Raw genomic sequence first — 12,668 nt, 5'->3', positions numbered from 1 at the left:
ATCGCTTAGAAAATGCTTGTTCTTTCAGGTGTGGAAGTGGGGAATCCAACCCACTTCACCATCTACACGAAGGGAGCTGGGAAGGCCAAACCCGAGGTCCATTTTGCAGCGTCAGGCCCCGGGGAGGCGGTTCGTGACTTTGAGATAATCGATAACCATGATTACTCCTATACTGTGAAGTACACGGCTCTTCAACAGGTACAGAGCTTCGGTTTGACAAGCGTCATCGTGCGTAACGACGCCTCGCGTTAGTAAGTATTCAATCTTCTTTTTTTTTAATCAGGGTGACATGGCTATTTCTGTGACTCACGGAGGAGATCCCATCCCAAAAAGCCCCTTCCACGTCACGGTGGCACCAGCTTTGGATATCGGAAAAGTGAAAGTGGAAGGGTTGGATACCAGTAAGTGTCATCCATATTGAACATTTTCACACACTCTGTGTAAAAGCAGTACCAGTTAAGAACCTCGCTGGACTCTCACTTGCAGAAGTGGAGGTTGGGAGGGATCAGGAGTTCACTGTTAACACGAAGGGAGCCGGTGGCCAGGGCAACGTAGGAGTTAAGATGACTTCTCCCTCAGGCCGACCAATCCCCTGCAAGCTGGAGTCAGACAAAGCCAAAAGCAGTCACGGCGTGAAGTACATTCCCCCAGAGGAGGGCCAGTACAAGGTTGATGTCACCTATGATGGGAACCCTGTGATGGGGAGTCCCTTTGGGGTTGAAGCGGTCATGCCGGCGGATCCTTCAAAGGTAAAAGTTGCAACTACACATTTCAACAATAGACTTTTGCAAACTTGTGAATAACTGTGAAATGGAAGATTAATGGCACATGGTTTTATAAAAAATAATTTAAAAAAACAATATTATTTGTCTTTGACTGCTTGTACTTTGACACTCCTCAATCAGAAGTCTTGTGTTCAAGGTTTGATTCAGATGTGTTGGAACAGAAATGCATGTAAAAGTTGCTCTGGAGGACAAGAGTGGTGCCACCAATTGCTCTCAGAAATCACTTTATTAGTAAAATTAATTTAATCTTAATAGAAGTACAGCTGGTTTGTGGAAACCAAAAGCTGTATAGTTATGGATTTACAGTTTGCGGTTGCAACATGACCTTTTCAGGGTATTTCTACCCCAAACTGATTTGGCTGCTACATTACAGGTGCGAGCCTTTGGTCCAGGCCTGCAGGGCGGCATTGTGGGTAAACCAGCTCCCTTCACCATCGATACAAAAGGAGCTGGTGCCGGTGGTCTTGGCCTGACAGTCGAGGGTCCCTGCGAAGCAAAGATTGAGTGCCAAGACAACGGCGACGGCACGTGCTCCGTGGCGTACCTTCCCACCGAGGCGGGCGAGTATGCCATCAACATCCTGTATGCCGAGCGGCACATCCCCGGTTCTCCGTTCAAAGCGGCGGTCCGCCCGGCCTTCGATCCCAGCAAGGTGACGGCTAGCGGACAGGGCCTGGAGAAGGCCAAGGCGGGTGAACCAGCCGCCTTCACTGTGGACTGCACCAGAGCGGGTGACGCGGAGCTTACCATCGAGATCATGTCCGAGACCGGCGTTAAGGCTGAAGTGCACATCCAGAAAACATCGGAGGGCACCTTCTCCGTCACGTACATCCCATCCTTCCATGGCACGCACACCATCACCATCAAGTACGGCGGGCACGCCATTCCCCACTTCCCGAAGGTGCTGCAAGTGGAACCGTCTGTGGACACCAGTGGGGTTCACGTTTATGGGCCTGGAGTGGAGCCGAGAGGTAATATTCGCTTTGCTATTCGACAAAATCCACCTCACCAACGCTTTGTGTCTAAATCAATATGAGTGAGGGCGCGTGATGACTTGGCATTATTGAGCCCATTTGATGCAGGGCTGCAAATCACCAGAAGTGCTTTTGTGTTTCAAGGGGTCCTCAGGGAAGTCACAACCCACTTCATTGTGGATGCGCGTGCCCTCAGCAAGGCTGGAGGCAACCGCGTGAAGGTTCGCGTCGTCAACCCTTCTGGCTCCAACACCGACACCTACATCACTGACAAGGGAGACGGCACTTACAGAGTGGAGTACACGGCCTTCGAGGACGGTAAGAGAGAAGGCACGCCTCTTCGATACGTTTAATTTAACTGCGTTGACTTAAACGCACGTTAAATATTCCATGTAATGCAGAGGATTTTTACCTGGACAGGAAAGAGCTCAGGCAGATAGACAGAAAAAGCACTAACAGGTTCTTGATTTAGGTGCCGTTCAGGGAATAAAGACGGAGCAAGCGAGGTATGCGGTATAAATACAGAATGATGCAGTCAAGCAATGATGTGAGGGACAGAGATCAGGCAGACAGGCTCTGCTTTATAAATAGTGTGCTGTGGAACAGAAGCTCTTAACCAGGCAGGTATGTGTGCTGAAGGCTGCCTGCACACAGGGAGTGACAGAGGGGGATATTAATAGAGACCTATAACACAAAGCTAAGAGATCACAGAGCACTTCTCGTTTCACCAGACATCTTCTAATACTGTAGCCGTGTGGCTGGGAATCTGCCTTATAGGCCTACTGAGAGCACTCTGTCAGAAAAATGTTGTAACAGAATAATGAATAGGGAACAGATGTAACGGCTTGTATGTTCACCCGAGCGTCTGCACTCCAGATAGCGCATTTTATAAATAAACAGATGTTTATCTCCCTAAAAGGGAGTTTTCGCTGGGCTATAATTACAAGCAAGAGCGCAACGACTGAGTATTTTTGCCTGTGATGAGATAGCTTACATTTTTTTTTCTTTCTCTTTTGTTTTTGCCGTGTGCGCAGGTATGCATCTGATTGAGGTCCTGTACGACGGCGCACCCGCTCCCAAGAGTCCCTTCAGAGTGTTTGTGGTGGAAGGATGCGATCCGACCCGTGTGCGTGCGTTTGGACCAGGTCTGGAGGGAGGAATAACCAACAGGCCCAACTGTTTCACAGTGGAAACCAGGTAGCGTTTAATCACACAAAGGGGAAATAATATCATTTGTTCATCTATATTAAACAGCACACAACAAAACAGGAAGGAGTTTCTCTGGGATCTATAATGTATCGTAAGGTGGAAACCTGTTTTGGTAAGATCTTCTCTGCAAAAACACAAAATCCACAATATTTTTTACCTTCTAGTAAAAGGTAAAAAATATTTCATTTACAGTGCATTTGGAATAAGACAAAACTCACTTACAAGTAGCTTGTTTTAAGTCAATAATTCCTTTAAAAAAGTTCTTATTGAGCTTGTTTTATCTGGTCTTGGATGCCAAATCTTTCATTGAACTTGTGTTATGCTCAATGAAACGAGCATAAAACAGTTAGTTACAAGTTTATTGTGACTGACTTACATGTTAGTTACAAGTTATTGACTTGTAAGCCAGTTACAATCATGGATGTTTCAGCTTTTGTTTCTTTAGTGGGCCATGTTGGCTTCTCTCCCTCAGGGGTGCCGGGACAGGAGGCCTGGGTCTGACAATCGAGGGAGCCTCAGAGGCCAAAATATCCTGCAAGGACAACAAAGATGGCAGCTGCAGCGTTGAGTACGTCCCCTTCACTCCTGGAGACTACGACGTAAATATCAACTACGGAGGCCAGCCGATCCCCGGCAGTCCGTTCCGTGTGCCGGTGAAGGACCCGGTGGATCCAACCAAGGTGAAATGCTCCGGTCCAGGACTGGGCGCCGGAGTGAGGGCCCACGTTCCTCAGACCTTCACAGTAGACTGTACCCAGGCCGGACAGGCGCCACTGGACGTCAAACTCTACGGACCCACAGGTAGAAATTAAGACAGGTTTAAAAATCTTTAAAGGGAGATTAACAGGTTGTAAGCAGACAATTTCTAACCTACATTCTCCTTCATTTGGTGTAGATCCAGATTAGCAGGTCTTGGATGCTAAAGACCTGCATTTAGTTCGATAAGAGGGGAACAAAAAACAAGGGTGGAATAGGATTGTCTAAAATCATCGTCTATCTGAAAACCTTAGTGACAGTATTGTGACCTGGCGAAGCTTTTGTCGCATCAACTTCAGGATGTTATTTATAAAATCTGCCTATTTTTTCTGTGAAACAATTACTGAGAAGGAAACACGTAAACCATTTCCAATCAGAATGACGTTCTAAGGCAGTGTAAATACTAACGATTGGCATTCATATGAATCGCTTGAATGTCCTCGTTGAGAAAATTAGAGACGTTTTTTTTGTGTAAAGTTCTGCGTATATGTTTCATGTAGGAAGATCATTGTACCTCCAATGTTATGAATCAAGCAAATTCGGCTTTATTTGTTGAACACGTTTCATCTTGGCACTGTGCAGCCTGCAAAAGAACCAAACACACTGAAAATGATTTAATCAATTCAACCACCGATCAACTTAAATCAGCAATCATGCCTGGGACTCTGGGCTTCTGCTGCACAAGAAATGCTAAAGAGTTATCTACTGGAACTAAGATAATAACTGCTCGTAACCTTTCCACACAACCTCACTTTAAACGTTCTGAATTATTCCCTTAACCTTTCACACTCTGCTCGGTAAAGCGAATTAACAATGCAATATTTCTGTGTGTTGCAGGCACCGTGGAGCCGGTGGGTGTGAAGAATAACGGCGATGGCACCCACACAGTTCACTACACCCCGGCGCAGGACGGCCCCTACACTGTAGCTGTTAAATATGCAGATCAGGAAGCCCCACACAGGTTCAGCATAAGATTAATGAGTTTATAAATAGATAAAAAAGAAACAACCAGGCTGTATGTTCACATACGTCTTAATTAAAGTTCCCCTTGCTTGCATTAAAATATAAAAAAAAGGTGTGCTTCAGCAATTTTTCTGTCCTTATTTCTTTTTCGTCTCAGACGCTCTATATTCTCTGCCCCTCTTTAACAGCCCATTCAAGGTAATGTCTCAGCCTGGGCACGATGCCAGCAAGGTCCGCGCCAGCGGCCCCGGTCTAGACACCAAAGGAGTGTCTGCCAGCCTGCCTGTTGAGTTTACGATTGATGCCCGGGACGCTGGAGAGGGACTGCTCACCGTGCAGATTCTGGTGAGCTTCCGCTGCCATGTGCGCTCATCATCGGAGCCGCAAGCTTGCTTTCTCCAGCCAACGTCATTTTGCATATCGTTCGCACCAGGACCCAGAGGGCAAGCCGAAGAACGCCACCATCCAGGACAACAGGGACGGGACTTACACCGTGTCCTACGTGCCTGACTCCACGGGTCCTTACACGATCACCATCAAGTACGGAGGAGACGAGATTCCCTACTCTCCGTATCGAATCCAGTCGCTTCCCACGGGAGACGCCAGCAAGTGCCGCCTCACGGGTAACGAAGCCGTGCCGCGGTTTTACACTTTCAAAGCCAGTCGTTTAGCGTCGCATTCATTTCGTCCTTTAACTTGCAGTTTCAATTGGCGGACATGGCGTTTGTGAGTTTACCCTTTTCTTTTCAGCTAAATTACATGAATTTGTTTCAGAAGCAAAGTTTAAAATGCCCTCTGTTGTCCGCTCCCACACAGCGAGTCTCCAGAAGCTGCAGACCTCTGAGGACACGGTCATCACGGTGGACGCCAAGGCAGCCGGGAAAGGCAAGGTGACCTGCAAGGTGCTGACTCCGCAGGGGATGGAGCTGGACATGGACGTGGTGGAGAATCACGACGGCACCTTTGACATTTACTACACGGCCCCGGAACCTGGGAAGTATGTGATCACCATCCGCTTTGGGGGGGAGAACATCCCAAAGAGCCCCTTTCATGTGGTGGTGAGTGCAGCAGTCACAAACAGCTGCTACAGGCGGGCGCTGCAAGTTCCGACATTAAAAACGCATTGCTTTTGTCGTGCCGTGTCACCAGGCCTCAAACGAGCCGGTGGTTCCCCGTGACCCCGTGGATCCTCTCTTTCGTCCCGTTAACTTCCTGGTGCCGTTCATGCCACAGCAAGGAGAGATCACAGGTGAGGCCGGCGGATTTTAAAACCTGCAACGTTTCTCCTTTGCCCAGGTCACTGATATTTAAACGCTCTGCAGGTGAGGTGCGGATGCCCTCTGGCAAGACGTCCCGCCCACACATCACCGACAACAAAGACGGCACCATCACCATCAAGTACCAGCCCACAGAGAGGGGTCTGCATGAGATGGACATCAAATACGACGGAAATCACATTCCAGGTCAGCTTTCGGCGGCTCTTTCTTGTGATTTCTGAATCTGTTCATGGTATCCCAATTCCACGAGTTATCTTTCTCCCTCTCACCCTGAGCAGGAAGCCCGCTGCAGTTCTTCGTGGATGCTGTGAACAGCGGGGTGGTGACCGCCTACGGTCCGGGTCTGAGTTACGGAATGGTCAACAGAGCCGCCACGTTCACCGTGGTCACCAAAAACGCAGGAGAAGGTGACAGCGAAGCAATTTTAAATGCCCTTTTTTTTTTTTTAGAACTTTTCATATGATTTTAAGGTTTTACACTGCAAAAACACATTTTACAAAGTATTTTGGTGTCGTGTTTAGTGCAAATAAATTTATGCACTTGAAAAAAGACAAAGCCAAGTCGCAGGTACATTTTCAGCAAGAAATAGGAGCTTGTTTTATGTCAGTAAATCCTCAATATTGATGAAGTTTAAAAGTCCTATAACTTTTCAGTTATTGACTTGAAACGAACTCCTGTTTCAAGTGTCTTGCTGGAAAGTTACTTGCAAGTTATTCTTTGAAGATATTTTGATATCTCGAAACTGGAGCACAACACTTAGTGAGATTTTGTGCTTTTGCAAAGTGAATCTCACCCGTTCTCTCTTTTCTTCCAACAGGCGGTCTGTCACTTGCCGTCGAGGGTCCCTCCAAAGCCGAGATCACCTGCAAGGACAACAAAGACGGCACCTGCACCGTGTCCTACCTGCCCACGGCTCCGGGAGACTACAACATCATTGTGAAGTTTGACAACAAGCACATTCCCGGCAGCCCCTTCACCGCTAAGATCACCGGTGAGGAAACGCTTCGTCTGTGAACGTAAACGGCTGTGAGACAGAAAAACATCTGATGTTGTCTTTTCTTCTCCTCTGAATGTCAAGGGGATGACACCATAACCAGGACATCCCAGCTCAACGTCGGCACGGCAGCCGACGTGTCCCTGAAGATCGCGGAGACTGACCTGAGCTCCCTGACTGCCAGCATCAGAGCGCCGTCAGGCAACGAGGAGCCCTGCCTGCTCAAACGGCTGCCCAACAGACACCTGGGTGAGGCAGAAAGACGAACAGAACAGGGCATTTGTAAAGCGCGGTGGGCGTAATGCCTCCCGGCGGAAAGTCAGAGATCTTGTTGTTCGCAGAGTACGGCAGCATTTTGTCATTTTTATTTCCAATAAAATTTTAAAGCCATTTAATATTTTTGTTTTTCACCTCGTAATTTCACAAAGTTTTGCCTCGGTTCGTCTCATAAAGCACCAGCACAGAGACGTTCGTTGACGTTCATTGTAGTCAGTTCCGAGGAAATGCCCGTTTTGGTCATTTCTCTGTCTTGATTTCAATTATTCTTTTCCTCGCTTTGATCATTTTTGCAACAGGCATCTCTTTCACCCCGAAGGAGGTCGGCGAGCACGAGGTGAGCGTGAGGAAGAATGGGATGCACGTGGCCAACAGCCCTTTCAAAATCATGGTCGGCCAGTCGGAGATCGGCGAGGCCAGCCGAGTGAAGGCCTTCGGGAAAGGGCTGGTCGAGGCGCACACTTTCGAGATGGCTGAATTCTTTGTGGACACGAGGAACGCCGGTAGGCTCTCAGCGTCCCGACCGTTTGGCACACAGGTCTGGACAAAACACGGCTCTGATCGTTTTCTCCGGTTTGTGCACAAGGCTACGGCGGTTTGGCGTTGTCCATTGAGGGTCCGAGCAAAGTGGATATAAACTGCGAAGACGTGGAGGACGGGACGTGCAGGGTGACCTACTGCCCCACAGAACCTGGGAGTTACATCGTCAACATCAAGTTTGCTGAAAAGCACATCCCAGGTTAGAATAAATAAAAAAGAAAGGGAACAGAGACCCTTACTTCATAAAAAAGGAAATTCCTTACAATATTAATGCCTTTTTATGGTGAAAGTTTATATTGCATTAAAACTGAGAAGAAAAAAGAAAACACGTTGCTAAAACTGGCGTGCTTTTTTGTCTGTCGGCCATGTTGGATTTAACAAAAATAATCACTTGCATTTGCAGCTGATGGGCAGTAGTTGATAGTGTATTTTATGATGCAATAGTGTCCTCTTCAGTGGTCCGTGTGCACTTGTGACATAAAAATTCACAAGCAGCACAAGAAAATTGCTTTTAAAGAACTGTCTACTGTAGTGACCGCTATGCATGAAAGGGTTAATAAAAGGAAGAGGGATTTATGTCACTTCTCTGCTCACAGCAGCTGAATATATTCACGTTTTCAAATTTACTGATATTTATTGATGCTCTTGTGAAAGAAAAAGTGGAGGAAATAGTAATAGTAAGTGGAGGAAATCAGAAAGAAAATTTCTGATTATACTGTCTGGGTTTTTTTTTAATGAGTATCAGTAACTAAAATTTATCATGACAATGATAAACCATAATTCGTATCATGATAAACAATGTAATAAATGTCCACCACAACTTCGAATGAAAGGTTTTGTTTTATTTCTGACATTTCTCTGTGTTTCCTGCAGGAAGTCCTTTCACAGTGAAGGTGACCGGAGAAGGGAGGATTAAGGAGAGCATTACCAGGAAGAGACAGGCTTCCTCCATCGCCTCAGTGGGCAGCACTTGCGGCCTCAACCTCAAGATCCCAGGTGAGGGCATCAGAAAACGCTCAGAGAGCGTTGGTGGAGCGCTTTAGACTAAATGAGGCCAGCGCCGCACACGCACACACACACACACACACCCACACACACACACACACTTCCATCCGTATGCTCACCGCCGCTTCCTTTCTGCAGGAAACTGGTTCCAGATGGTTTCCGCTCAGGAGAGGCTAACCAGGACGTTCACCCGGAGCAGCCACACATACACTCGCACGGAGCGCACAGAGATCAGCAAGACCCGCGGCGGGGAGACCAAGAGGGAGGTGCGCGTGGAGGAGAGCACCCAGGTAGGAGGAGGAGGAGGAGGGAGCCCCTTCAGAGACGTGTTCGGAGACTTTCTGGGCAGAGAGAGCCTCAGCAGCTTCGCCGGCATCACCGCCAGACCCGAGCGTGAGTCGGAGTTTGATCAAGCCGCGCTGTTTGATGTGAGCATCTCATCCGCGTCTAACCTGTTGGGTGTGACCCGGCAGCCGAGAACGGCTCCCAGGCTATGACGGCGCAGGTGACGAGCCCCAGCGGGAAGACGGTGGACGCGGACATCGTGGACGGAGGAAGCAGCACGTACAGCGTCCGCTTCATCCCGCAGGAGATCGGACCCCACACCGTGAACGTGAAGTACAGGGGCCAGCACGTGCCGGGCAGCCCCTTCCAGTTCACCGTGGGGCCGATGGGCGAAGGCGGGGCCCACAAGGTCCGTGCAGGAGGTCCGGGCCTGGAGAGAGGCGTGGCTGGAGCACCATGTAAGACAGAAATGATGTCAGAACCTTGCAGAAGTGCATCTCGGTCATTTGAGTGTCGCTGAAGAGAAAGAGAGATACGATTCAAACTTTCAATTCTACCTCATAGATAGAAAATAAAACAAATTCACTTTTTCAGAAAAAAATTGCTATGCAAAGGAAGCTTTGAGTGCATGGACTCTGATACTTTACATTACTGACATGGTAATTCGTTATCACATTTTCCTTCCACCTAACTTTCCCTGTGAAGGAATAGATAAATAGCCAGATAACAAAGCAATTACCTAACATGGCTTGTTCTCCTTGGGAGGTTATAAAAAGGCTTTCTAGTTGGTTTTCTGTAATATAAAATTTTTTATGAGAAACTGAATTTTGGGTAATAATCAAAATGAGCAGAAGTGCACGCTTAAAATCCAGCAGCCTTTGTGCAAACCAATTTGTACGAGCTGCTCTTTTATTAGAATTAAATGATCAAATTAACAAACGAGTATATCAGTAATACTCTATCAAGTTTGGCGTTTCAGATCTCTCTTCTCCTCTGTCTCGCCCGCTCTAGCCGAATTTAGCATCTGGACCCGCGAGGCCGGCGCCGGTGGCCTCTCCATCGCCGTGGAAGGCCCCAGCAAGGCGGAGATCTCCTTCGAGGACAGGAAAGACGGCTCCTGCGGCGTCTCGTACGTGGTGAAGGAGCCAGGTGAGGCTCCTCGCCAACGCGCCCGCCGGCTTATTTTTGTCTCCTCGCCAGTCGGCTCCCCAGCTGTTCTCCCTCCGCTTCCCCGCGGTTCACTTGATTGTGAAAGTAAATAACACGTCTGCTTCCCCAGGTGACTACGAGGTGTCAATCAAATTCAACAACGAGCACATCCCTGACAGCCCGTTCATCGTTCCGATCGCTACGCTGTCAGACGAGGCCCGCAGGCTCACTGTGACGAGCCTTCAGGTGCGCGCGCACACACACACACACACACGCGCGCGCTCGCGCGCTGGTGATAAAAATCAAATCAATTCTCAGCACATAAAACATACACATATACAAAATATAAGAGCTGAGCAGCAGATGGTGAGTGTGATTTGTGGTGGATATTTCTGTCTCATAGCTCTTTGCCCTTGAAGTGTAATTGAACGCCAGTGTTGGGGCAGTCTGCATGACAGTAATACTGCGACGCTGGCTGGCGATGAAGGCCTGGATTAACTGTCCCTCGCTAATGTGGGGCGATGCAAGCTGTGCTATGTGGGCCCTCCGTCAGTTTATGCATCTCTCTTGGAGCGGCAGCAAAACAAGGAGCGGATAAAGCAGATAAAGATACCTCTACAAGTTTACAGCCGTCGCAGAGGAGCGTTTGTTTTATTTGCTAACGTAAAGCTGAGAGCCGTGTTTTCAGGGATCCGAATGACAATAAAAGCCAGCCGGAGTGCCTCCGAAGTGTTTTAAGCATGAGGTCACCTGCGTCCGGTGTTGTTTTTCGCTTTATGGGGCAACGCCTCGCTGTGAACTTTTTTTTTTCTGCATGTCGTTCCCGATAACTCACTCTGGGCTATTTAAGAGCTGGTGAGTCATACAGGTTGTGTCCCCTCCAGGTGTGGGCACAATCACTCCCAATGAGAGCCTCACATTCAGTTATCATGGACATAAGCCACATATATTGACTGTGGATATTATCTTCTGGGCCAGATGTAGCTTTTGTGGTGAGAAAATTACTGAAAAGTAAGCAAAACGCTAACAGTTGACTGCACATACTGCAAAGTAGTAGAAGAAGAAAGTGGCAAAACTGTTCAGCTTCAGCGTGGACAGCGACATTGGCATTCCAGGAGCTTACGATCTCCTAGAGCCCAGGTGGTTTCTGGGTAGATCCTGAACATTATGAGCTGTTCTCATAATGCGATCGGGGAACGAACGGGATCAAAATCCTAAACACGTGTCGAAAATAGCTTTGGAGGGCTTACATTACGCTTCCTAAACGGCCTCCTCAAAACCCTGAGCTCAAACCTGTTGAAAACTCATGGACTGTGATTAAAAGTGGGACTCAAACCAATGTGATGATGACGAGAGCAGGCAAATTTCCAGCAAAAACGGTTCCAGAAGCTTGTTGATGGCTGCAAAATTTGTGGCTTCTGCACGGATATTGATCCGAATACCAGAGGGTGTGCTTTTGTCAAACCCTCTCCGTCTCTCAGCTTGTCCTCACAAAAACTCAAGCAGACAACTCTTAGCGGTGGATCACTCGGCTTGCGCGTCAATGAAGAACCAACTGGCTGCAAGAACTCGTGTGATTTGAAGGACACATTGATCCTGCAAACCGTATGAACACGTAAATCCATACACCTTTATACGAAAATGAACATTTATGGATTTAAAAGCTGTGAGTTAACTTCAAATGCCTCATTAAAAGCCTGAGATTAGTTCGTGCTGTAAGTTGATGATGGCTGAAAGTTGTTCATCTGGTTTCCCTCTAGGAGAAGGACTTGAAAGTAAACCAGGAGGCCTCCTTCATGGTGCAGCGCAACGGGGCCCGAGGTGCGGTTGACGCCAAAGTTCACACGCCCTCTGGGTCATCCGAGGAGTGCTACGTCAGCGATCTGGACGGCGGTACGGAGAGGGAGCCCAGATGGTCATATTTCGACCAACAGGAATAAAATCATTGCATTGATTTTCGCTTTTTTTTTTCTCTCTCTCTTTTTAGACAAAAGTGCAATCCGTTTCATTCCACGTGAGAACGGCGTTCACTCCATCGATGTCAAGTTCAACGGGTGCCACATTCCCGGAAGCCCCTTTAACGTGCGAGTGGGCGACCCGGGTCTGATCGCTGATCCCGGTTTGGTGACGGCCCACGGAGCCGGGCTGCTGGGAGGAACCACAGGTACAATCCACACACACCGCTCACACGTTGGGGTGTTTACGCTCAGTAAATGAGGCGTTATATTTAAGACAAGGGTGTCCAAAGCGCGGCCCGGGGGCCATTAGCGGGCGCTTGGCTGACTCTGCTTGGCCCACCACAACAGTTGATTGATGCAAATGGAGATTTTATTTTCTTCTTTAATCAGAGCGAAATTATTACTGACAAATATTTTCTACAATGAAAATTATAAAGTACAACACAAAGTATTTGTCTTTTAATAAATATGTTTTTTTTTTACTTTAAATCGGAGCA

The 12,668-nt window shown here is 47.9% G+C and overlaps 1 protein-coding gene across 2 annotated transcripts in view; it reads left to right on the top strand.

Annotated features, from left to right (window-relative positions):
* Positions 1-12,668, top strand: part of LOC129358499 (filamin-C-like) — a 28,623-nt gene that overhangs the window by 12,738 nt on the left and 3,217 nt on the right. For both annotated transcript variants that reach the window (XM_055027595.1, XM_055027603.1), the window contains 26 exons: positions 29-198; positions 284-401; positions 487-749; positions 1,159-1,756; positions 1,904-2,077; positions 2,794-2,956; positions 3,441-3,769; positions 4,562-4,685; positions 4,876-5,032; positions 5,121-5,310; positions 5,390-5,413; positions 5,504-5,745; positions 5,837-5,936; positions 6,010-6,150; positions 6,243-6,371; positions 6,782-6,955; positions 7,043-7,207; positions 7,534-7,737; positions 7,821-7,973; positions 8,648-8,770; positions 8,918-9,172; positions 9,253-9,522; positions 10,076-10,213; positions 10,344-10,459; positions 11,974-12,106; positions 12,201-12,377. In XM_055027595.1, coding sequence (XP_054883570.1) covers positions 29-198; positions 284-401; positions 487-749; positions 1,159-1,756; positions 1,904-2,077; positions 2,794-2,956; positions 3,441-3,769; positions 4,562-4,685; positions 4,876-5,032; positions 5,121-5,310; positions 5,390-5,413; positions 5,504-5,745; positions 5,837-5,936; positions 6,010-6,150; positions 6,243-6,371; positions 6,782-6,955; positions 7,043-7,207; positions 7,534-7,737; positions 7,821-7,973; positions 8,648-8,770; positions 8,918-9,172; positions 9,253-9,522; positions 10,076-10,213; positions 10,344-10,459; positions 11,974-12,106; positions 12,201-12,377 — 4,830 coding nt within the window. The remainder of the gene's footprint in view (positions 1-28; positions 199-283; positions 402-486; positions 750-1,158; positions 1,757-1,903; positions 2,078-2,793; positions 2,957-3,440; positions 3,770-4,561; positions 4,686-4,875; positions 5,033-5,120; positions 5,311-5,389; positions 5,414-5,503; positions 5,746-5,836; positions 5,937-6,009; positions 6,151-6,242; positions 6,372-6,781; positions 6,956-7,042; positions 7,208-7,533; positions 7,738-7,820; positions 7,974-8,647; positions 8,771-8,917; positions 9,173-9,252; positions 9,523-10,075; positions 10,214-10,343; positions 10,460-11,973; positions 12,107-12,200; positions 12,378-12,668) is intronic.

This window comes from Poeciliopsis prolifica, unplaced genomic scaffold, assembly GCF_027474105.1.
Source record: "Poeciliopsis prolifica strain line A6 unplaced genomic scaffold, Auburn_PproV2 SCAFFOLD001, whole genome shotgun sequence".
Lineage (NCBI taxonomy): Eukaryota > Metazoa > Chordata > Actinopteri > Cyprinodontiformes > Poeciliidae > Poeciliopsis > Poeciliopsis prolifica.
This window is presented reverse-complemented; position numbering and strand designations above follow the sequence as displayed.